At 38.3% G+C, this 25,190-nt stretch overlaps 1 protein-coding gene across 1 annotated transcript in view; it reads left to right on the top strand.

Annotated features, from left to right (window-relative positions):
* LOC118801529 (aryl hydrocarbon receptor-like) overlaps positions 1-25,190 on the top strand; it is a 45,191-nt gene that overhangs the window by 5,668 nt on the left and 14,333 nt on the right. Inside the window, exons 2-4 of the mRNA XM_036561840.1 lie at positions 246-427; positions 18,472-18,572; positions 24,331-24,420. Coding sequence (XP_036417733.1) covers positions 246-427; positions 18,472-18,572; positions 24,331-24,420 — 373 coding nt within the window. The remainder of the gene's footprint in view (positions 1-245; positions 428-18,471; positions 18,573-24,330; positions 24,421-25,190) is intronic.

Raw genomic sequence — 25,190 nt, 5'->3', positions numbered from 1 at the left:
TCAAAATTCCTCAGTATGTGTCTCAAGATCACTCTCCGTTTCGAGCATATGCAGTATCTTCTTTTCAGTCCGACTTTAAGGGCATCATGAACTTCTAATTTTGAATTCAGAAAAGCACCGAAAATAGTTGACCATAATGTAAAAGAAAAGGCCATTTTGCTGACCACTTCCTAATATGCTGATGCTCTTGCAGCTATGCATTTGTAATCTGATTGCACTAATATGTTTTCTTTCCCTCTCGCCAGAAAACCAGCCATCGATGCTAGCAAGTCAAACCCATCAAAGAGGCACCGGGATCGCCTGAATGGGGAACTGGAACGGCTGACCAACATGCTGCCCTTCTCTGAGGACATATGCTCTCGCCTGGACAAACTCTCTGTCCTGCGTCTGAGTGTGGGCTACCTGAAAGTTAAGAGCTTCTTCAACGGTTAGTCTGAAAACAGCTGGTTTCATAAATGGTGTTACTTTGGATTGTCACTAAATCAGAATTATTACATTTTTATCAGCTTGATTGCAGAATGGCTGATGCGACATTATGATCATTCAGAAGTCTGTAACCTGTATTATCATCTGTATATATTATCATAACACATACATTTTCAAAGACCCAGCACTGTTTTTTTACAGGACTTTTAATGACAAAGTGTATCTCTTAGCTATTGTGTAGTGTGCTGAGACAATATTGGGCAATATAGCATATTATTATTTGATTAATTGCTGTTATTTGAGCAACATAGTTATATTGCTACATATTACAATTGCTATATGCTTTGTAATATATTACAAACACGCTCTTGATTAGTCTGCCTAGATTTATCCAAACACCCAAAGAACATATGTGATTGGGCAGGACACTGTAAAACATTCAGTACAGCTAATTTGCATATTGCATTATTACAAACTTCTGTAATATCAGCATTGTGAATAGGGGTGATCATTTAGATTCATTTTATGACCAAATATTCTAACGTAAAATAAGCTATATATGTATATTTCCATTGGTGTCTTTTAGTCTGTTTTCTTTTAATATGTTATTTTTGATGCTGAATGCCTTCAGAACATTCTATAGCAGCAGCAAACATGAACAGGGGCTTTAACAAGGAATTCTGATATTATTGTCACATCAAAGTTATTGAAAACAAAAATGACAATGCATATTATTGTTATTAATAGGATAATACCAATAATAGGCTGTAGAGGTGGGCAATATGACAATATGTTATCATCATCGTGATACATTATGTCACAATACACTTTTCTGAGTATGTAACTACATATTTCATTACAAAGTGAGCATAATTAGCCCTGTTTAATTGGATTTAGTGCAGCGCAGTTTGCAAAACATTGAATAAAAATCATTGCAGTTGTAGGTTTATCATTATTATTATTATTATTATTATTATTATAGTTTTTAGGTGTGGCACCACAGGTTCTATTTTGTCTGTTCCAGCTTATTAAATCTCAGAAAAGCTAAATATTGTGATGCATTTCATGCATGATGAAAATGTCTTGAAGTATTGTGATATAATATTTTTGCCATATCGCTCAGCCCTAATAGGATGACATAACAGTAATTTCCACAGTAATCTTTAGCCGTTTTATTATTTCAACAAACGGTTAAAGAAACTGTTATTTATTAAACCTATAACAAAATCTACAAAACTATAGAAAGAACCACACCAAGTTTCTGATCTGCAATATTATCTTTATTTTCTCCAATTTAAATGAGCTTCTCTGGCACTTCCTACAATGATGAAATGGGAAAATGCTGCCAGTGCTGATTAAGAGGATCCTCAGCAATAGATCAGCCTCTTGGTCAGTGTTTGCGGCTGGGAGGAGCGATCAGACGTTGGCTAGGGGGAGCAGTTGTTGATTTCACAAGCTTTCGTCAATCAGATGACCCCTTCCTATCAAAGTAGGCGGTGCTTGGTCATGCTGAGAGACGCAACCTGCAAGATTTTCTGGTTGTGGGAAATTTCCCCTGGGGAATTTTGAGTGGTACACTCCTAAAAATTGGTTCCTCAAGGGTTCTTTAGTAAAGGGAATGGTTTTAGAACCATGAGTTCTATATAGAACCATTTCATGCTTAAGTAGTTATTTGCATGGTTCTTCAGAATAATGGAGAATGCGTTGTATATGGTTCTATATAGCTCCAAAAAGGGTTCTGTTATTGTTACGACATGAAGCTTGTAATAATAGAAGAACCCTATATGGTGCTATCTAGAACCATTTTTAAAAAGGTTCTATTTGGAACCCTACCTCTTCATCAATCTGAAGATTTCACCATGCCAAGAACGTATTAAGCAAAAAATAGTTCTATATATAACTCATGGTTCTAAAGGTGCTAAAGAACCCTTTAGCACCTGAAGAACCATCTTTTTAAAAGAGGATTTTTTGCTAGTCCAGTAGGTGGTTAAGTACCTAATACTCAGTTGGTCAATTACTCTTGCCCACCCTAATTGTCAAGGCCAGTGTTGCGATAACGCAAAAGATTCTACAGCCCTGCAGAGAACCTGGGAACTCATTTTCCCCTCAGTCTTTTCCTCTCTTATCTCAGACATTTTGCTCCAACATTAGTCGTCTGGGGGAGAATCTACAGATGTTGTCACTCTGTCACAAGACTCCGCTGATATGAGGGAAGTCTGAAGCAGGTATATAGTGACTCTGGAGGCGCCTTGACAAAGAGCAAGTGTTCAGGAATGGCAGGCATGTGGGGAACGAAAAATGGCACATCGCATACTTGTGACTACTTCAGTATTCAGGATCTAAGAAAGCTGTCTCAGTCTAGAAGTGAAGACAGCTGTGTTAGTAGTTTAATCAAGAAGGCCGATGGTAGAAGCTGATGTTTGTAGTAGCTGTACTGTTTCGACCTGTGCTTTGTCCACTCTTTCACAGAAGTAGCGTGAGTATAGAGAAGCCAAGCGCTGAAAAGTGCATATACTACAAATAGCAACATTCATCCAACATCTGTCGAGTAACCAGCACCATGCACGGCATACTAAAAATATGGGCGATAATGACAGAGCAGAAACTGCCAAAGTTTTGATCTTCTTTTATTGCATTTGTGTCCATATTAGAGAATTTTGGATTACATAGACTAGTATAGATATCTTTGGCCAGGATTAGAATAAACTGATGCCAAACAGAGCAGAAACAGGTGACTCATGCCTCTGAAACTAAAGGTGACTGTTCATGAGTGCCTTTTATCTTGCTTTAAAGCAATTAGTCATACAAGATACCGGTGAGTCAGCTGTTTCACTTCATTCAGCCATGAGGCACTCATAAAAGACAGGTCTGTCTCACTGCGCTTGCCTCTTACAAGTCTTGACTGCACACTGTCTATTGTGGGAAGCATTCTATTTCTATTTTTTGCTCGTTTTCTTCTTGTTTAGCCTATTTAGACACTATGAGCTTGGCAAGAACAGCCCCGCCTTTTCAGTGTGGACATTATGTACCTTCTAAGGCTGCCACTGTCTGTTTTATTTGTGATTCATTAATCTACTGATTATTTCGACAATTAGTCAAGTAATCAGAGGTTTTAAAGAAGGCCAAACAACAAAAAAATGGACTCTGCATTTACAAAGCATGCTTAAAATTTTAATGATTCCAATGGTAAGCAATAAAAAAGAGGCCTTTAAAAAGTGTGAGAGAGTAAGAGGCTGTTGTTGATTTAATTTCCAGTCAAAACAGCCAATAAGTGCAAGTTACTCATTTCTCAGGAGGTATTTCTGAGGAGATTAGATACAAGATAATCCACTTGCATAAGTAAGGAGACATTTAAAGTGAAAAAACAGGACTATCCAAAAGTGGAGTTCAAAAAAGCTACAAAGAAAATGGGACTCCTAACAACCAGCTGAGAGACCTGTTAGACCACCAAAACTGTCCCCATCAGATAAACAGCACTTAAAGCCCATCTTTGAGAGAGAGGAGAAAATCAAGCTGCTTCAGATCTGAAAAAATCCACAGGAGTTTCTGTCCATCCTTCCACTGTGAGAAGACAACTCAGCTATATGGGTCTGAAAGGATGTGTAGCTGATCAAGAAGCCTCACTGAGAAAAAGAGACAGACACATCAAACAAAGAAGCTGAACAATGGACTGACCACCCCAGAGTCCAGACCTCAACATCACTTTGTGTTTGATTACTTCAGAAAATTATCAGCCAACTTCTAAGACTAAACTTTAGAGGTGTGTCTGCAGATTTCTTTGAGAAACTGAAAGTGAGTCTCCTGAAAAGAATGGAAGCTGTAATAAAGGTGAAGAGTGGACACACTAAATACTGAAAAAGTGACATTATATTTAGTTTTTGAGGCTTTTGTGTAATTTTAACTTGGACTTGGACATAATGGCAATTAAAATGACTGGACTTAGTGGTAGTTAAATGAATGAAGTCTGGTCTCCATCTTTTGCACAGTACATAACAATACATACAGTGTGGATTTCTGTCTAGTTCTGCATTTTACTCTGTATTTTAATGGTGACAGCAGTAACACCCTCATTGTAGATGTAATGAGTTTTAAAAGAACGATTCCAAGCCTTTGAGAAATTTAATTATGGAGAAATTTAATGAGATTCCATTGGCTGTTTTTCCCAACAAAACACATGAATGCAAATGATTTATGTAAGAGCTAGACAGTTTTTTCAGTGGCTGGGTGTCGCCACCTGAGACGGTGACATTCCTGAGGCCGTCGGCTCCTCCCTGTGTTCCTGACACTCAGAATGCCCTCTCACCCCATTCTTCTTTTTACACACCAAGTAGTTCACAAGCAACTTCCTGCGTTCAGCAGATTAAGCTACAATGAGCACCTCATGACATTTGAAACATCTGCTGGATGGTACACTCAGCAGACAGGCTGCAGGTGACTGAAAAAGCCTGAGGCTATTGAAGAAATCGTGTTAGAATAGTCTTAGAAGCCCATGGCGGCCTCTGCGGATGTGTTGTGTGTGAGCAATAGCACAGTGCTTCTTAATCACAGTGTGTGCCGTAAAGGTCGTCCTGTAAGACCTGTTGAACCTTATTATGTTATAATTTCTCAATAATATAATAATAGCCAGAAATGTGATACAATGTTGCACTTGGTCAAAAAATTGATAAAACCCAAGAATGTAATAACCTGCCCAATAATGTAATACAATGTCTTAACTGATAATGTAAAACCTTATTACATTTTTATTTGTATTTATTACATTTATTACATTTTCAAGATAACTTTATTACATTATTGCGAAGAACGGAAGGCACCACTGCTGGCCTCTGGTTGTGTTCCAGTCAAATTTGACTGATTTACCATTTCTCTACCATATATATAATTTCTTTTATCTGATTTTCGTAGGACCTTATTACTTTGTCCAGACTAGGACAGTTAGAGTTGGAACCAGAGACAGTCTTAGAAAAAGTCTTTTTAAAGACCCATGAAACCCAAATCTGTGATTTCTTTCTAATTAGGTATTGTCCTTGTAGGCAAACAGTAAACATGTACTAAGTAAACTCTTTGAATAACGTTCCAATGACCAATAAATGGCTGATATATTGTACCATATTTCTCTCCTCTTGATGTAAAATGGGCAGTCATAATCTTAGGGAACGCCTCCGTAAGTATTCCCCTAACCAATCACAAGACTGGAAGGTCTCTTGTCCTGCCCACACTAAACAGTTTCAGAGTCAGAGAAACTTAGCAAGCCAAAGCTAACCCACCAGATCCACAAGCTTGCAAGATAGACCAGTAGTTGCTTGTTGCCTGTTCATTAGTTTATCAATACAGAATCATTGTTCTTTCGTCCATTCACATGTTGCTTCATCCATCCGTTTGTTCGTCCGTCTGCGTTTCTGTTTGTCTGTGGCTTTTTCCGTCCAGTTACCATCACATAAAAGCTAGAACATGAATTTATTTCTCGATCTGAAGCATCGATCTGAAGGTGGGGATTCAGCTGTGCTGTGAAAAGAGGTTATAATCGAATATAAAAATATTCAGCATAGTATAAGCCTATTTTTTAGGGCAAAACAAAATTCTGAGGCTATTCTCAAATGTAAAAATAGTTGCTGTATTGTATTTATTGTTTGTATTCTAGGGCTGCAACGAGTATTTGCTAAAATTGGATTCAAATATTCCAAAACAATTCGAAAAACTGATATTTTTACCATTATTTTGCGACCACACAGCTCTGTGCTCTGTTTTTTTATGGGTGTCTCCATAAGGACCTGAAGATAGCCCCTACCACTGACAGTGTAAGAAACAAAAACTCAGCACAACTTAAAGTTGCACACACATAAAAATGATGGTACTTCAAGAGGTTTTACTAAATGCAGTGATTCTATTCATGTGTATAGAACCATTTCATGCAAATTTTTGCACAGTGAAATGGATCTTCAGATTGATTGAGAATGTGTTGTATATGGTTCTGTATAAAACCATTTAAGAATGCAAGTGGTTCTATATATTGCTCATGGTCCTAAATAGGACCATTGCCTTTACTAAAGAACCCTTGATGATCCATCCTTTTTTAAGTGTATAAGGTAACTGATTACACTGCTTTTCTTGAGTTAACTCAAACTGAGGACACCAGAGTTCACCCAACTCAAACTTCTCCAAACTCTCTTTCTAATTTGTCAGGTAAGTAAAAATGTAGCATATGTTTTTTGCTCAGTTTCCACCTCTAGCTGGGACTCTTTCTAACAAACAGCCCCACCAGGCATTTCCTCCTCTTGGGCTCCCAGGTATGGACAGCTATGGAATCCCTGGGGATCAATCTCCTGATGTTGGTGTGAATTCTTAGACCAACATGTTACTACATGACTTTTCAAAAGTTACAACAAAACTCAAGAAAAGCAGCATAATCAGTTACCTTACACTTTTAACTTGTGCTGAATGTAATTTTTAACATTGTATGCTATATGGTGCCTCAAAGATGGGTGTCACATGGTAACTTCCCAGTGAAAATCTTCAGGTCCACACAGGTCACAGAGATATCCAGTAGAACCTTATTTCTGCAAAAAAACAAGCAACCTACGCTTTTAACTCACAATTGTCCCATAGTTTCACCCATATAGTTATCAATTGGCATGAAAAGTGCTACACCCCCACCTCCACAAAGTCTCCGTGTCATCTTACTGGACCATCCAGAGTTCCCGACAAATTCGGCCGATCAGAAAGAGATACGATTGTGTTGCGTAGATTCGGGCATTAAAGTGAACAATGCTTAAAGCAGCTACCATTCTGTAAACCGTCTGGTATCAGATTGCCATATTGTGTTTCCAGGTCCTATTATTTATAGGTCTGTGCCATTCATTGTGCTCATTGTCTTCCTTTTCCTCTCGCTGAGTTCAAATGTGTAGGATTTCCAAGGTGTTTTGAAAATTTACAATGAAATTGGGCCTGGGCAAGATACATCTAGAGCCGTACTTGGATAGTGCTCAAAGACGTCCTCTTGCAATTTAATTTGGCTTCACAATGACACAATGACGTTCCAAAACAAATATTTCCATCCTCGGTGCTCAAGGAAATACTTAGCACGCAAAGTGGATCTGGAGGGGGAAGAAAATGCACCCTTGGCACTGTCATTGGGGGGACAGTTTTGCACCTTACTATTGAGTTTGAGTGAGGACAGATGTTTGATTTGAACTTTTGCATCTTTAAACCTCTGAATTATTTGAGTTCTGACCTAAATCTGAAAGGCCTTCCAGGGTCTTTGCTTTAGAAACAGCAGACAGCTTTGGGAACAAAGCTCAAAAAACAAAGCCCAAAGATGTAGATTCCTCGCTTTTTAGTATCTCTGGATCATATAATGTGTAACAGTGATGTAAATCAAGCCTTTCATGTTGTGTAATGTTGGTACCAAAGCTCGCCCACTGTATTCAAATTTTACCAGACACAGTGTTCAGCCAAGGCCACAAAAAGTCCTTTAATTTATAGCAAATGTGCATTTATCAAAACAGCCTCCTACCCCCATGCAAACTACTGACTTATCAGATCTTGGCGTCTAAATTTAGACAGATACTGGGCTATTTCATCTTTGTTTTAAAACATTCCAACGCCAGCACACTGGCTCCTTTCTCGAGCCTTTGATTAAAATCTTGGAAAATGATAAGGATCGGATGAGCAGAATCCTCAGCGGAGAGACGTGCCTACAGTGAATGTAGATAACTGGGCCAAATCAGGGCATGTTTGGATTTAAGCTGGGTGCAGGTACATGGTGTTTTTTAGCTTGTTATTTCTAACCACCATGGAGAAAGTCTGAATATGCCACCTGAGTCACAATGTAAGACTTATTTATGCTTCAGCCAGTGGACATTGCTTGGCTTTAGACGCACCAAACAAAGCTTAATCTGCTGATTCATAGTGAAATTAACTGGTGGAATGGTGTTTGTTGTTGCCTGTTTATGTACTTTAGTAGGTCTGCATAAATGGATGAAGAGTGGATGAGTAGTCAACAAAGCTTGCTGTAGGTTTTCCCTCATAGCCATGGCCGACTGGTTATCTCTTCAGCCAAACAAATCAACTCATGACGTTGGATTCACAGAAATTGCAGAAAGGCATGGCAACCGTGGCTCACACTAGTGTCTGAATCATGCACTTACTTGGAAAGTTAATGTACCTGAGGAATGATTTAGACACTCTTGCAAAATACACCCTTTCTCCATTTATTAAAGATTCAAAAGGCTCCTTGTGTATTGGATTCTGGGCAAGACGGCGCTAAGTACGTGCTAGTGTGTACAAGCCGTGGGCTGAAGAAGTTAAGCAGCGATCTTTAAAGATTAGTACAGATGCAATCATAAAATACCTCGGATTATTATTTGCCCAACCGCCACGTCATGTCATCTTGAGACAGATTATGACACAACTCAACAATTGTTCGCTTTAAGTGGCGCTTGTCATTGGGAACCGCAAAAAAGACTCACAAAATCGAATGCTTACGGCTTACTAGAGGTGGGCAAAAATTTGAGGTGGACAATATGGCAAAATGTAATATCATGAGAGTGTGTTTTATATAGTTCTATGTGGAACCTTTTTTAAAAAGGGTTCTATAACGCACCAAAAAGATTTCTTCTATTGTTACAGGCTTGACATTGTACAACAATAGAAGAACACTTTTTGGTGCTATACAGAACCCTTTTCCAAAAAGGGTTCTATATAGCATACTGAAGTATTGAAAAAGCTGAGCTGAACCTGATATTGAGACAGTTGTATGGCTCTATCCGTAAGGGCGCAGTAAGGTTGGTAAGGTTGGGAGTCGAAGAGAGCACAATTGGCCTCTTTCTCTGTGGGTTGGTAGGATGGCCCTTCTTCTCCCCCATCAGCCAGCGTGATGCTAGCCAGCGCAGGCATTACCTCCAAACACATTCAGCTGTCCAGTGATGTTGCGTTAGCAGCATTTTGAAAGGATGTGGCTTCACATGACTTGGAGAAAGCTTGTGTTTGCCTTCCTAGCACTGGTGGTATCCTGTGATCAAGTCCTGACTAGTGTAGATATAACTAAACTGGAGAGAAAATTTTATGTTTTTATAGAATGTATTCCTGTCATCCGTATTCATTCATTTTGTAGTCATTTGCCATATTTTTGTAAACGGATGACTGTTGCAATTTAAAAACTAATGGATAAGGAAACGCAGGATGAAGTAATCCTAAAACCAAATGCCTTCTTGCACTCTGGACAGATGAAAGTGTCTGACCCAAGTTGTCGATTCGATGTGGAACAGGACCAAGTAAATGGAAGTAAAATGGAGGCAACATGTGTATTGATATACTTTTTATGCAGGAAAGTGAAATCTCATCTACTCACTCTGGGGATGCATTTCAGTGAAGAGTGTAAATGGAATCCATCCAAAGTTTATCCAGATAAGATCTGGACGTGAAACATATGTTTAAGGTATAAATAACCTACAACTTGATGCAGTTTGAATCAAATTTGTGATGATTTAGACAAGACATGTTTGGTGTCTGAGGTTTGCTTCTTTAGTTTTGGAGCTACGAGGCTAATGTGGCTGAGAAATAATGGAAGATTATTTAGGCATGTGGTTAGCACAACACTTATTGGTCTGGTTAAATGTAGAGGTAGGAGATATGGCGAAATGTTGTATCACAATACTTCAAGACGTTTTTGATGATACCCAGTATGTCACTGTTTTTATCTTTTCTGATGTCTGATAAGTTAGAACAGACAAAGTAAGCCCACATTTTAAAAATACATTCAAAAACTATGAATTCAATTATTTGTATTCAACATTTCACACACTGTGCTACATGACATACGATTAAACAGGACTAATTATACTTTGATTCTAATCAAACATGCAATTGGTAAGGTTTTTTAGTATTGATGATATCCAGAAGATGCTCAGAAAAGCATATTGTGACATATTGTGATGTAATTTATCACAATGATGATAAATATTTTCAAATCACCCAGCTCTACACAAAAGATGGTGCTATGGTCCTTTAGTGTAGAAAATGGTTCTATAGAGAACCATGAACAAACAAAAAACCCTTTTCAGGATTGAAGCGTTCTTTGCATCATGAAAGGGTTCTTCAGATTGATGGATAATTTGCATGAATGTGCTATAGATGGTTCTATATAGCACCTTTTTGAAAAGGGTTCTATATAGCACCCAAAAGGGTTCTTCTATTGTTACAAGCTTGACATTGTAACATTAGAAGAACCGTTTTGGGTGGTATAAAGAAACAATTTCAGAACGGTTCTAGAACTATCTACAGCATATTTTCCATCAGTCTTAAGAACCCTTTCATGATGCAAAGAGCCAATTAATCATGCAAAGGGTTCTTTGAATGTTCATGGTTCTATATATAGCCGTTTTCTTTACTAAAGACCTCTTGAAGCACCATCTTTTATAAGAGTGTAGTTAAAAGCATATATTACTTGTTAGATAAGTTAGTTTTGTAGCTTCAGTGCAAATCAGCTGTCTCGGCTGATTGACTACATTTGGGGTGAGTGGAAAAGTGTGTATCGTTTTGAGACGTGATTAAATGCCCTGTGCTTGTGACTGACATCTGAAGCCCTTTTACTGGTAATCGAATGAGGCATGAGATGAATGGGTCTATTGAGAGTCCTTCTGTGTTTGAGTGTTTCGTGCAAGAAGGCGTAGCGTGAGTGGACTTCCTCTTTCATGGTCTAACAGCAAAAGCTTGATCACTTGATTTAGTCTGGTCTCATATCCATCCGCAGGAGAAGTGGTCAGGATTTCCTTTGAAGGTGCCGAGGGTAGGATTTCCATGTTTAAACAGTGTTAACAGATCATTATAAATGAGTTTCCTATCATTCACGGATTGATAAATAAAGTGTTGCTGTATTTAGCTTCTGTGGTATGTTTCATATACAAACAGTTGGGAAGGATCCTGTCCCATTTCGCTGCACATGTAGGCTACACACTCAAAAAACCTGGTTCTTCAATGGTTTTGGTGAAGGCAGTGGTTCTATTTAGAACCATGAGTTCTAGGTAGAACTACTTCACACTTGAATGGTTCTTTGCATGGTGAAATGCTTCTTTAGGCCTCTTCTTTTGTTATGATGTCAAACTTGTAATAATAGAAGAACCCTTTTTGGTGCTATATAGAACCACATACAACACATTGAACCATTTCACCATGCAAAGAACCAATTAATCATGAAATGGCTCTTTACAGAACTTATGGTTTCTAAATATAAAGAACCCTTAAAGAACCATCCTTTTAACTGTGTATAGGTCTAATTTGAATAGGATTGCCCAACATATCATTTGCAAAACATTATCATTATATGGCTTTTGCAGCACTGACATCGCAGAACGCTGAAATATTCTGTAAATTAACCATGTCATGATTACCAAAGGTGTCCCGCAGCAACAGTATCTACAGTCAGCTCCATAATTATTGGTACTTTTGCTAAAGACTGGATCATAAAAGGTGTCTTTGTGGTTAATTAACTCAGTCTCACACTGAAAGTGTGAAAATCTAACCTTTAATTTAAGTAAATTTAGTCTAAGACAAACAAATTCCTTATCAGAATGTATTTTCTTTAAATATTAAATGGTCAGAACCCCCAGGTGGGCCCAAGGTTTTATTATATACTTCTATAACCTATGAATAGCTCAGCCAGCTTGCATTAAAGTCCCTGTAGGTACTAATTAATAATCCTTAGTATGTATTAAGCCTGGGGTTTTAAGGCATTAACCGTGTGTCACAATTACTGGCACCCTTAGAAGTTCTTATGAACAAAATGTAACTGAAACAAGTTCCCATTTATCCCTCCTGTTATCTTCAAATTTACTCACGTCTTTATTGTTGAGGTCAATTTGATCCCAGCAATTTAAACCTCCAGAAAATGATTATAATTAAAATCATTACCAAAGTTTATCTGTTGGATTTCTTTGCAACAACAATTATTATAATTTATTGATTTAGAGACGTTAAACACTGAATGGTTCAGATTGACCCCAAAGATAGTAGACGGGTTATATTTGCCTTTTTGTGTCTGTCTTCTTCTGCCAAAAAGCCAAAACTGGCTCTTGGCTGGATCTTCCAGCAGGACAGCGATCCAAAACATACGTCCAGATCCACACAAACACGATTCAGTGAATACAGAATCAAGCTTTTGACATGTCCATCCCAGAAAGGAGAGAGGATATCTGGAGAGGTTCCATACTGAGGAGTGGTCTCAAAGTCCTTTCTCTGTGTTCTCCAATCTGATCAAGCATTATAGCCGAAGAATCATTGCTGTTACATTTTTAATTACCCTTTTTACCCTATCTTTACTAAGGGTGCCGATAATTATGGAGCTGACTGCAGCTATACAATCTGAATATGGAATTTTTTGTCTGTATCTTGCATTGATATGCACTGAGCAAAAAACAGAGATATGCAGTTATAGTACTTTCTTTACCGGGCAACAATAGATGTATCAACCTTCAGCCCAGCTCACTGTCATTTTTTGTCACATAGCTGAGCTTCTCAGTTGTGCAGTAAACTTTCTACAAGCTCCGTGTCACACTCTGAATGACATCATGTGCAAACATATTAGCTCGCCGTTGCCTTGTGCATCACACATGTCCCTCTATTGACTTTCGCATGCAGAGTGAATGCGGCTAGACGAGAGGGGGAGGGGCGAGAGTGTGTTTTGGAAACAGCTCCGTTGTGAATGGATTCATAACATCTCTGTGTTATTGGAGGTGAAACTGGAGCAGTGGTGGGTCTGCCACTGTAACACTTTGGCTTTTTAGCTATGTGTAAAACCTTGATAATGGCTAATCTGTTACTTTAAAATGTAAAGGCATGGCAGAGCAAATTTTGAAGACTTTTGATTTGCATCTTAAGTAGGCCTATAATGAATATATAAGTAATATACAGATTATTATGTACATTAAGCAAATATTAAGAGTTTTTTTAAAGGCTTGATCAAGCATATCCTTTCAACATACTTAACCAGAAATAAGATACTAGGAACTAGGATTACGAGGAAGCTTTTAAAAAGTATGTTTAGTACTATGCAAAAGTCTTAGACATCTGATACAATTATATGTAAAGTAAGCATTGATTTGTTAAAAAAAACAATAAACAAACAATATATTGTAATTGAGCTCAAGGGTAGTTTAGTTACTAGCTAGGATACATTCTCTGACTGGAGAACATAGCACTTTGTCAAGTCACTCTGGATAAGAGCATCTGCTGAATGCTGTCAATGTAAATGTAGGTGTCAGTATTTAACATAACCATTTCAAAGACTCTCACTGAGAAAGTCCACTATTTATAGTTACCATCGAACGCCTAGTTTATTTAATCAGTCTTTTATTAAATTATATCAGGTGCTGCCAATTGTTTTAACAAATCCATGTGATGGCTGGAGTGCAGCAAGAAGTTTTTGACATAATGGAAAAATACCTGTTTCCCTTAACATTCTGTGTAAATTTCATAATAAATGGACCAACAGAAACAGCCCAAAATGACTTGGTAAAAAGTCTGGTTCCATTGACTTACATTAAAAGTAAAGAATGTTTTTTTCCTTCTCCTGTAAAGTTACCATTTTGGAGATACAAGGTTTCGTTCTGACAGCAGCAATATATTAAATAATGGCTTGAAAGTTGTGTGCTTATTTAGTGACCATGAAAGCAAACTAAATTGCGACGTACATGTTTTTACATGCTTTTTAAAATTCTTTTACACTTCTCAGTAATACTGTAATATTTGGAGATGGTTTGAAGTAGTGTTGAAAGATGATTGTTTTATATTGAGACTGAGTGGAATTTTCATAAGAGAAAATAGTATAATAGAGGTTTAATAGAGTTTTTAGTAGTCTACATTGTCAAAAACAGTTGCCAGTTGATGATTTAGACCAATCAAAGTCAACCTGTGCTGTGACATCATAACCACAACAAACTTGCAGTTTGGCACAGTGTGTTCAGTATTCAAGCCTCAAGGCAGAAAAAGTGGATAGGCTGGTCTTTTCAGCAAGAAACCCCGTTAATTTATTAAAAATAATTGCGATTGTGCAGTCACAATATTGTTCATATAAACCGCAATTAGGTATTTTCCCAAGTTGTTCCAACTGCCTCACCCTGACTGCTAAGTAATCATTTCATTAAGATGGCACATTTTAATTGATAATATCATTTTTAATTAAGTGGTTGGGTTTAATCGAGTAATCGTGACGGCCCTAGTTTATAGCGTTCAGCCTTTTTTTTACAGTTCTACACTGTGAAGTTAATGACAGGGTAATTAGGATAGTAGTGAATGGACATTATTGGCAAAGAGTTGGTATTGCTCCCTTAGGCAAAGCCCTGTGAGTGCTTTTCCATGCCCTTTGCAGGTAAATTTACCCAGGAGGGTGTGAAAACCTCTACTTGGCCAAACCTGGCAGTGGAATTGCACATTGTGTCTACTTTTGGAGGGGCTTGTTGCACCATCTGTGGGCGAGACCACACAATATATGGTGGGAGAAAAGTGCAGTGGGCTGCAGTGATGTGTGTTGATTGTATTAAACACTCCTGCCATGAACCACACACACACATGCACACACACACACAAACGTCTCCTATGAGGGTCCCCAGGGCCTCTGTAAGCAATGCTGACAAGAATGCTTCCTTATCTGAACAGCTGCCGCAGGAAAACCCCAGGATGTGGCCTCTCCCTGGTCCGGTCGTCTACTCTAGTCACGCAACTGTTTGGCTGCTGCCCATTAGTTCTCCATTGTCTCATTTACTGTCCAAACACGCACACGCACACACATGAACTGGCGGTAATTTTACCTCGAAAGACGAAGCTCACATCCACTTGTTGCATCGGGTCCTTGGTAGCTGTGCTTGCGTTCGTTTTCTTTTTTTGTGCTTTATTATTTTTTGCCCTTTTGTGATTCGCATGTTTTTTTCTTTCTCTCTTTTTTAACTACCCAATTTAACTGCATCATGTTGCTGCTGACTCATTGCTCTTGCAAAGAAAGGAGAAAAAAACATCAGTATGGTCATTTCTCACACAGATTACCAATCCAGAGCTCTAAAGAACATGTCTTCAGCAACAGTCAGTTAGTACCCTAAAGCCAACCTGAGATTTTTCTCTATCTCTGTCCTCTCGTTCAGTCTCCTGCAAGTCCGAGCCTGCCTTCTCTGTCTCAAGCGACGCGCGGCTTCTTTGACATGAAACAAAAGCTTAGTTTACCGCATGATTTGCAGAAAGTAGTCTGTAGTGGAGCCAAAATAGGAAAGGGAATATTTTGTGGGCTGTTTTAGGAGCATAGCGAACCTTTTTGACTGTTTACAACCAAAGCAATGGCTCATTCTACTGTATTAAATAAACAGCAACACAGTAGTTGAACACATTTACATGTTGCTAATCTAAATGAAGGCCTACAGTGTCCTAAGTTTGAAAAGTTAAAATGGTAGAGATGTGTGAACAGCTCCTGGAGTGGCAGTTAAAGCAGAATTACTCCGTTTGAAGCTGAATGTTCCAGCTTGGCTGTGTTCATTCCTACAGTGACTTTGTTTAAAAGTGACAATTTAAAACTTTCAGAACTAATGCAGAGACTTACAGACATACAGACACATAGACATATAGATATACAGTTCACATTTGATATGCATTGTAGACACTTAAAAAAGATGGTTCTTCAGGGGTTCTTTAGTAAAGGCAATGGTTCAGGTTAGAACCATGACTTCTATGTAGAGCAATTTCATGCATAAATGTTTTCTGCATGGTAAAATGGTCCTTCGGATTGTTGGACAATTTGTTGTATATGGTTCTATGTAGCACCAAAAAGCATCCTGTTATTACAATGTCAAGCTTGTCATGAAAGACTCTTTTTGGTGCTATATGGAACCAAATACAAACACCATCTGTCATTTGATTAAATCCGAATAACCATTAATGTAGTAAAAATAACAAGAATTCCTTGTTGTCTAAAAGTAGTTGACATCTTTTGAGCTTGCTAGTTAGGTTTGGTTCCAGATTTCTTCTCAGTGCCCCCCAGCCAGCCCATAGATTAGTTCATTTCCGTCATTAGTGCGTCTGATTTAAATTAATAAAGGTTTGATTAGTCAAACCAGGTAATGGGTAATAACTGCAAGTAATACTGGACAATTAATAGTGAGGTTTGAAACACACTAACATACATTAAATCTGTCATGATCGATTCCAATATAATTGGAATCCCTTTTAAAAACATGTTGGTGAATCAATAATGTGCCATACCACATATGACATATTTAGACCAAAATAACTTTTTTTTGAGTACATGAACATCGTGATTCATCAAAATATCCACAGACACCCTTATCTGGAAATGTGATTGATTAACATGCTCACAGCACATAAAAAACACAAAATGGTCATAGGTTTCGTTTGCATATTGCTGCCTTTCACAATATTGTTATTGCAATATCGCAAAAACAATTAATAAACTAAGCAGGTAGAGAGTAAAAGTCATTCTGTAATAGAGGCAGGATTTGGCTTCAATTGAGTCAGACTGCCTCTAGTAAATTCTGACCAGGATATCTTATGGTGGTATCCACAAAAAGAGCTGAAGGTCCAGAAACTTTGCAAGTGTTTGGCAATAGAGAAGCACAGTGATTAGTCTTTGGAGTCGGAATGTCCACTGATAAAATGATGATTAGAGAATCTTGAACCATGGATGTTGATTCATTTGATTTCATAACTCAGCTTTTGGACAGATAGTGTGTTCCCTGCTAATCTTGAAGGGCTTGGTCAACGCTCAAATAGCTGTCCTGGGGTCGTCATCGAAGTTCATATCCCCTCCTGATGAATGTTCTTTGGAAAGAACTGCTGCATTGTTCATTATTTGGCCACAATCTGAGTGGTGCGTGCTGCTTGTGATCTGCCAAGCACATCACAGGATATCTGTAGGCCAGAACTGTCACTTGTCTTCTGTTGCATACTGTTGTATGCAAAAGTTTGGGCACACTATTGTGCAAACTATTTTGAAAACTAACATTTCTCTGTAAATGTTAGTGTAATGTTACTTTATACTTGATTATTGTAAAAAGTAATTATGGTATCTACTGACTTAGTAAGGTGTCCAAACTTTTGTACATGCCACAGTTGTTGTTTAATTTTTTTAAGTAACTGTGCAGTAACATTTCCAGGTCATTTGGCCAGGGGTGCCCAAACACATACACATTTATACAACATATAGCATATTAATAATGGCTTGTAGAAAGTGTACACTATTTAAAAATATATACTCTTGTTTGTACACATAGTCAGAAACATATGGCAGTATATCAATTTATAATTTGCATATTGTTATGCATTCATTTAGATCAAAATTTCTCCCCTCAATCTGTTATTGTCTTTTTTATTGTATCTTTATTGTTCATCACTGGTCATTATGAACAGTCTGAATAAATATTCAGCATGAAAATGAAACTCTGTTAAAATAATTATTTATTTGACTGATTTATTTTCCACAGTGAAAGAACTGACAGAATTCAAATCCATTTTCACTCATGTTCTGGATTTAGATTCCATATTTAGTCTTCAGTTTCCTGATCCATGCAGTCTCTTAATTTGCAGTGTTTAGCAATCTACATAAAAAGGCTAATTTTTTAAAACAACCTGACTCGAGAGGCAGTGAGTACAAGCAGAAGCATTCAGGGCCTCAAATGAGAATTGGGAAAAATTCAACTGTAATGGGAGCTGCGATCTCTGATGTACGCAGTCAATTCTTTGCTTATACATAGACTTATTTGATGTTTTTGCTATGCCTTCTCTGAGAACAGAAAATCATATCCAGCTGATTATTTCTGTCATATTCACCACATTCAATATGCAATTCGACTTTGCCTGAAAGACTTACTGTAACAACTATAAAAGTTTACATTTGTTGGCTACAATTCTCTTGATATATTGTGTGGTATTCCACCTTGTGCTGACATTCAAATATTGTCCATATGTAGCGTAATAAATTCAGCAGGGCTGCTGTGGATATTGTCTTCATATTTGCATGCTGATATGGGCCTATTTCTTTTCTCTCTGCTACAGCCACCATGAAGAAAAACAGTTTAGAGTTTCCCATAGGAAATGGCCTAGATATCAACGAACTGGATACAATGGGCCTCTCAGAAGGGGACCTGCTCCTTCAGGTGAGAATGACCAGTTTTACTACTGAGAATGGGGCAAGAAAGGAATTAAAGCAATAAACAAAGAGACTGTACATTACAGTGATTTTACAGAAATTGCTATTAGTCCCTTAAAACAGTAAAGTCACTTTTTTTAAAACAGTAACAAAACACCTTTATAATTATAATTGTTTGTTATTGATATTTGCAATAAACAGTTCTTCCTCCAAGCGCTGTAGTTTTCTAACAGTATTCGTTTGTCGTTTTGCACACCAATCTGATTCAAGTACTGTAATTTTGATTAGCAGCCAATACCAAGACCTGTGATGTGTATATGCACATTCTGAACTGATTTTTTTTTTTTTTTTGCCATGCATACTAATTTTATGTTTAATATTGCCTAAAATATGATCAAGTTTGATTGACCTACCAGATGATTTGGCTACACTGACGTTTTTCCTAATACATTGTAAAATATTTCCACATTGCAAACAGTTATTGAATTTCCAGTCAAAATGGCCATTAAGTATGTTACTCATTTTTCAGTAGATATTTCTGATAATATTAGATATATCCAGTTGTGTAAGGAAGCAGCAAGTCAAAGAAAAATGAGTGAAAAATCAGCAGTTTCCAAAACTGGAGTTTAAAAATGATTCAAAGCTACAGAGAAAACAGGACTCCTAACAACCACCTGCAAGACCTGGTAGATACCAAAACTTTCCCCATCAGATAAACAGCACTTAAACTTTCATCGTTGAGAGTTTCTGTCAAACAAAGAAGCTGTTCTCAGAACATTGGGCTGACCACCCCAGAGTCCAGACCTCAGTCACTGAATATGTTTGGGATTACTTGGATAGTGAGAAGCAGATAATAGTAAACCAACTTCTAAGACTGAACTTTGGAGGTGTGGCTGCAGATTTCTTTGAGAAACTGAAAGTGAGTCTCCTGAAAAGAATGGAAGCTGTAATAAAGGTAAAGAGTGACACACTAAATACTGAAAAAGTGAGTATATTTAGTTGTTGAGGTTTCCGAGTAATTCTCTTTCAAATATGTTTTCTGCTTTTTTCCTGAACCTGAAAAAGAATAACTTGCACATAATGGCTGTTACCTATTAGGTAAATAAATGGTAAATAAATGATCTCTGACTTTTGTACAGCACTGTAGCCAGAGCCAGTCTGACCTATACACTCACTACGCGCATTGCATAGGGCCTTGCAAATTATGCAAGAGCACCGCCTCTCCCTCATGTCAAAGCTGTGTTTTGTTTTTAGCTTCGATTAGAGGATAAAGCAAAATTATTCATCTGGTCAGGAAAAAAACACCAGAGTGAATTGTGGGAATGGCAATCTGGTAAACTCGTGTTCTCTCCTCTCCAAGTATAATGTCAGCAAATAACAGTAACTTTTAACAAATAAAAGTTGATGTGCTAGCTGGGCAGTGCATCTCTCTCTAGTCTGTGGGAGTAAAATACAAATATTTATTATGTTTTATGAACGTCAACGGGTGACGTATACAAACTGCTCAGAAAACATAACCGAGTTGTATGTAAACATTTGTTCATATGTGCGTGCATGAAATGAAACTTGCGCTTTGCAGCAACGGTCTCTGTGGAGACCAGTCCAATCCGGATAATATATGGGAGTGATGGCACACTCCCTACACTCCTAGAAAAAAAAGAGAAAAAAAAGGTATGAAACGGTCACTGGGGTGGTCCCCTCAATAGTACATCTCAGTACCTTTAGTCAGGGAAAATAAATGTACCACAATCCCTTGAAATGATATTTCAATGAAGTTGTATTGACACCCGGCTTGTCTCCAGGCTTTTTATTTTATTGTACTGTTTTAAAAAATGAGACTATGAAAAGGTATAAATACTTATTTTCACCTGGGAATAACTGGACCTTAAAACCACTGTTGTACCTTTGAGGGTACATTTACACTGTTTACACTGTTTGTACCTTGATGAACAAAAAATGTACCTGCACAGAATCCTCAAGCGAGGGTTGTAGTAGGAGCACTAGGGTGTCAGGTGTGACTGTGTGGCAATTACAAATGGTTTACATGGCTCACGAGTCAGGTAGGAGGGCCCCTTTGCAGAATTTTACTTAGGGCCCCAGGGAGGTCAGGCCTGGCTCTGCTTGTAGCTCTCTGCGGCATGTTGTAGCTAATGCCTGTTTACGTCACCTCTATAACAGTGGTGTCATCAGAACACTGAACACAAGAAACAAAGGATCTGGCTTGAATCAGGCTTAATGTAGCCAATGCCTAATCCATTAAACTGTACTGGAACAGATCAGGACATCTGTACTGGTAATAGTGAATATACAGAGTATTTTGCACCTCTGAACGTGACTCAGCCAGCCAGATATTAGAATCAAATGATGTGTTTTATAAATATATTTTAACATCCATTTTAAGGATTAGTGTTAAGTACAAAATAAGCACATTATGACTAATAATGAGTTAATGATACCTTCAGTAAAGCTCAGAAGGTTCTCACTGACAGCCATTATTCCATGTTGCATAATCCAGTCGCTAGACAGAGTTTATGTAGGTGCATCAAGGTAAGTCAGGTCATTACTTAAAAACAAGGAAGTTATGACAACGGAGACAGTTTGTTCTGGCCACATTTGTGAAAGCGTCGTCACGCTCAGCAACAGCAAACAAAGCAGTGTAATCTTTCCTCCTCTGCATGGCTTCACTGTACTCGAGCTGGTCTGTCAATCGTTCCTCATTGAAGACTATCACACGCTTGCAGCTGAGTTCATTAGCAGACAGGGGTATGAGAGGCCGTTTAGGCCAAAACTCCAACTTACCTCTCACATTCACTATCAAACCTCTCACACACACTATCAAACTCTCTCACACTCATTATCACTCTCACACTCACTATCAAACTCTCTCACACTCACTGTCAAACTCTCTCACACTCACTACCAAACCTCTCACACACACCATCAAACTCTCTCACACTCACTATCACTATCACACTCACTATCAAACTCTCTCACACTCAGTCAAACCCTTTCACACTCACTAAACCAAACCTCTCACATACACCATCAAACTCTCTCACACTAGCAAACTCTCTCACACAGACTATCAAACTCTCTCACACTCACTACCAAACCTCTCACACTATCAAACCCTCTCACACTCACTATCAAACCCTCTCACACTCCCTATCAAACTCTCTCACACTCACTATCAAACTCTCTCACACTCACTATCAAACCCTCTCACACTCACTCTCAAACTCTCTCACACTCACTATCAAACCCTCTCACGCTCACTATCAAACTCTCTCACACTTGCCATCAAACTCTAAGGCGTTCTTGAAAGTGAGTGTGAGAGAACTTGATAGAGTGTATGAGAGGGCTTGATATTGAGTGTGAGAGAGTTTGGTAGTGAGTGTGAGAGGGTTTGATAGTGAGTGTGAGAGGGTTTGATGGTGAGTGTGAGAGGGTTTGATAGTGAGTGTGAGAGGGTTTGATAGTGAGTGTGAGAGGGTTTGGTAGTGAGTGTGAGAGGGCTTGATAGTGAGTGTGAGAGAGTTTGGTAGTGAGTGTGAGAGAGTTCGATAGGGAGTGTGAGAGGTTTGGTAGTGAGTGTGAGAGGGCTTGATAGTGAGTGTGAGAGAGTTTGATAGTGAGTGTGAGAGGGCTTGATAGTGAGTGTGAGAGAGTTTGGTAGTGAGTGTGAGAGAGTTCGATAAGGAGTGTGAGAGGTTTGGTAGTGAGTGTGAGAGGGCTTGATAGTGAGTGTGAGAGAGTTTGATAGTGAGTGTGAGAGGGCTTGATAGTGAGTGTGAGAGGGCTTGATAGTGAGTGTGAGAGAGTTTGGTAGTGAGTGTGAGAGAGTTTGATAGTGAGTGTGAGAGAGTTTGGTAGTGAGTGTGAGAGAGTTCGATAGTGAGTGTGAGAGGTTTGGTAGTGAGTGTGAGAGGGTTTGATAGTGAGTGTGAGAGCTTGACAGTGAGTTTGAGAGAGTTTGATAGTGAATGTGAGAGGGTTTGATAGTGTGTGTGAGAGGTTTGCTAGTGAGTGTGAGAGAGTTTGATGGTGTGTGTGAGAGGTTTGCTAGTGAGTGTGAGAGAGTTTGATAGTGAGTGTGAGAGAGTTTGATGGTGTGTGTGAGAGGTTTGCTAGTGAGTGTGAGAGAGTTTGATGGTGTGTGTGAGAGGTTTGCTAGTGAGTGTGAGAGAGTTTGATGGTGTGTGAGAGAGTTTGATAGTGCATGTGAGAGGGTTTGGTAGTGTGTGTGAGAGGTTTGATAGTGAATGTGAGAGGTAAGTTGGAGTTTTGGCCTAAACAGCTTCTCATACAGGGGGGGTGTTGGTGTTAGCTTATGACAGCTTGATAACTATGGCAGAAATGCTCCTGAATGATCATATGGTGTAGATCTGAACACTGTAGGTAAATGGGAAAATTGTTTTATTATAATTACTGTTGCAACAGTATTAAGGCTGTCAAGATCATGACATTTTAGCTGACGATTAACTGTCATATAAATAATTGCAAATAACGATGCAATTGTCTTTTCCTGTTCATTCTATGCATTTTTAAAAGCTGTGTTTGCTAGACAGCTGTGCGTCTCAGTTACACGAAATCATAACATAACTGTTAAGAGTTAGAACTTTTTTTTGTTTTCATAAGTCCCATGATGTGTCTCAATAACTGCATTTACGTTTATTTGCCTCAATCCAACACACTCAGTTTACATTTTGTTTGTTGTGATCTAATATTATTGTGAAATGTAATGATCATCAACGTCCTAGAAGACACATGTAGGTTCACTGGTGGTTTTGGATAGTAAATAAAATTGCTACGTTTGTGTTGTAGACATGGCCACCCCTGGTTCCTATCACCACCACTGTAAAGAAATCTGAGTGGCTCTGTTTTACATTTCAGCAAATGAATTAAATAGAAATTTTGAAACATCAGTGGAATTCACTTTAAATGCTGTATATATCACCGGAATGCCGAGTTTCTAAATGATTCATTACATTAGTGCTCCTGGAAGTCTTTAGTGGGATTTCCTTTCACTGTACCGTGGCTAAAGATAACTTGCAAACTGCTGGAATTCCGTTCCCTCTGTTGAAACCGGAAAAAACTTTCACACCACTGACGTTTTCACTCCACAGCATCGGAGCGTGATGGTACGTGCATCAGTGCATGTGTGAGTGAAAACAGAGCGTTAGGTTATTTGTTTATGATTATTTGTTTCCAATACCAGACTAATAATAGTAGTTAAACTTTCCCATTTATAAAATCTCTGCCGCCAATGTCTCATCCCATGAACAAATAGGACAGCAAACACTTACGTAATGGCTTCAGAAAGTAGTTACTCAAAATCAGCATCAGTTATTGTCAAAGTGAAACATCTTTCCCTTGTATAACCATGTGACATAACCTTATCGTTTTGGAACGTGATATGATAGTGTCAGTTTTCCACCATTTCTCGTAATCTTGAATTGTACTCAAGAGTGAAAATAAAGCAGAAACTGTTGGAGAGGCAGTCAGATTGAAACTAAATGTATCAGGTGCTGCATGTGTATGGAATGATTATGATTTATGACTGTTACAGTTTGGAACCACTTTTGGAATCTGAGAACTTACTAGAAGCCTAAGAACACACTTTTTCATTATTAAAAGAACACTAAAATGAGGTTCACCCTCAATAAACACTTTAAATGATTCCAATATACGTGGTCAGTTATAAAACATGATTTTTTAAAGAGTGTCATTACTATATTATTGCACTGTTTTTTTTTTCTTGCTAGGCTCTCAATGGTTTTGTATTGGTGGTAACTGCAGAGGGATATGTCTTCTATGCATCGCCCACCGTTCAGGATTATCTTGGCTTCCACCAGGTGAGTGCTGCTAAAATGTTGTCTTCAAATGATCTACAGTTAATTGCTTCATATCTGCACTCACTGGCCATTTTATCAGAAACAACCACCTTATAGATGCACTTCACAGGTTTATAGTTACTTACTGTAGTCAACTTGTTGCAATTTATCAGGCATCCTGATACATCAGTGGAAAGGGGCCACCATAGGACCACCACTGACCAAGTATTATTTGTATGAGTGCATAGCAACTGATGGACAACAGTGAACAACCGTAAACCTTCAAAGTGTTTCTGGTGCGCACCAAATGAGTGGCCCAAGGCCTCCTGATGCGGTTTGTTTGAAGTATGATCACTACACGGACTAAAGATAGAACAAACTGTCAACTCCTCTCTGCAGAACTTCTGTGGTTCATGGAAAAGATGACGCATGTGTTTATCATCTCTTAATAAGCTCTAAATCTGTAATTATAGAACAGATAGTTTGGTTTTAAAATGACATTTGAAGTCATTATAAAATACTCCATATACACATTTGACTGCACACATAAATTATATTATGTATTAAAGTGCTGAGGTTTCTCTGTTCTGGATAAGCATTGAGCATTCAAGCCTATTACAAGGATTTCACTCTGTCCTGCATCGTAACCATGGTAATGCAGGGAGTCTCATTATTACTTATTACTCTAATATCACAAGACGACAAAACAAGACATAAATAAAACCAGCGACCCCAGATAGAACAGAGGACAGTACAATTCAGAAAGTTCGGTGGACATTTTCACAGTAATT

This window comes from Colossoma macropomum, unplaced genomic scaffold (assembly GCF_904425465.1).
Source record: "Colossoma macropomum unplaced genomic scaffold, Colossoma_macropomum, whole genome shotgun sequence".
Classification (NCBI taxonomy): domain Eukaryota; kingdom Metazoa; phylum Chordata; class Actinopteri; order Characiformes; family Serrasalmidae; genus Colossoma; species Colossoma macropomum.
This window is presented reverse-complemented; position numbering and strand designations above follow the sequence as displayed.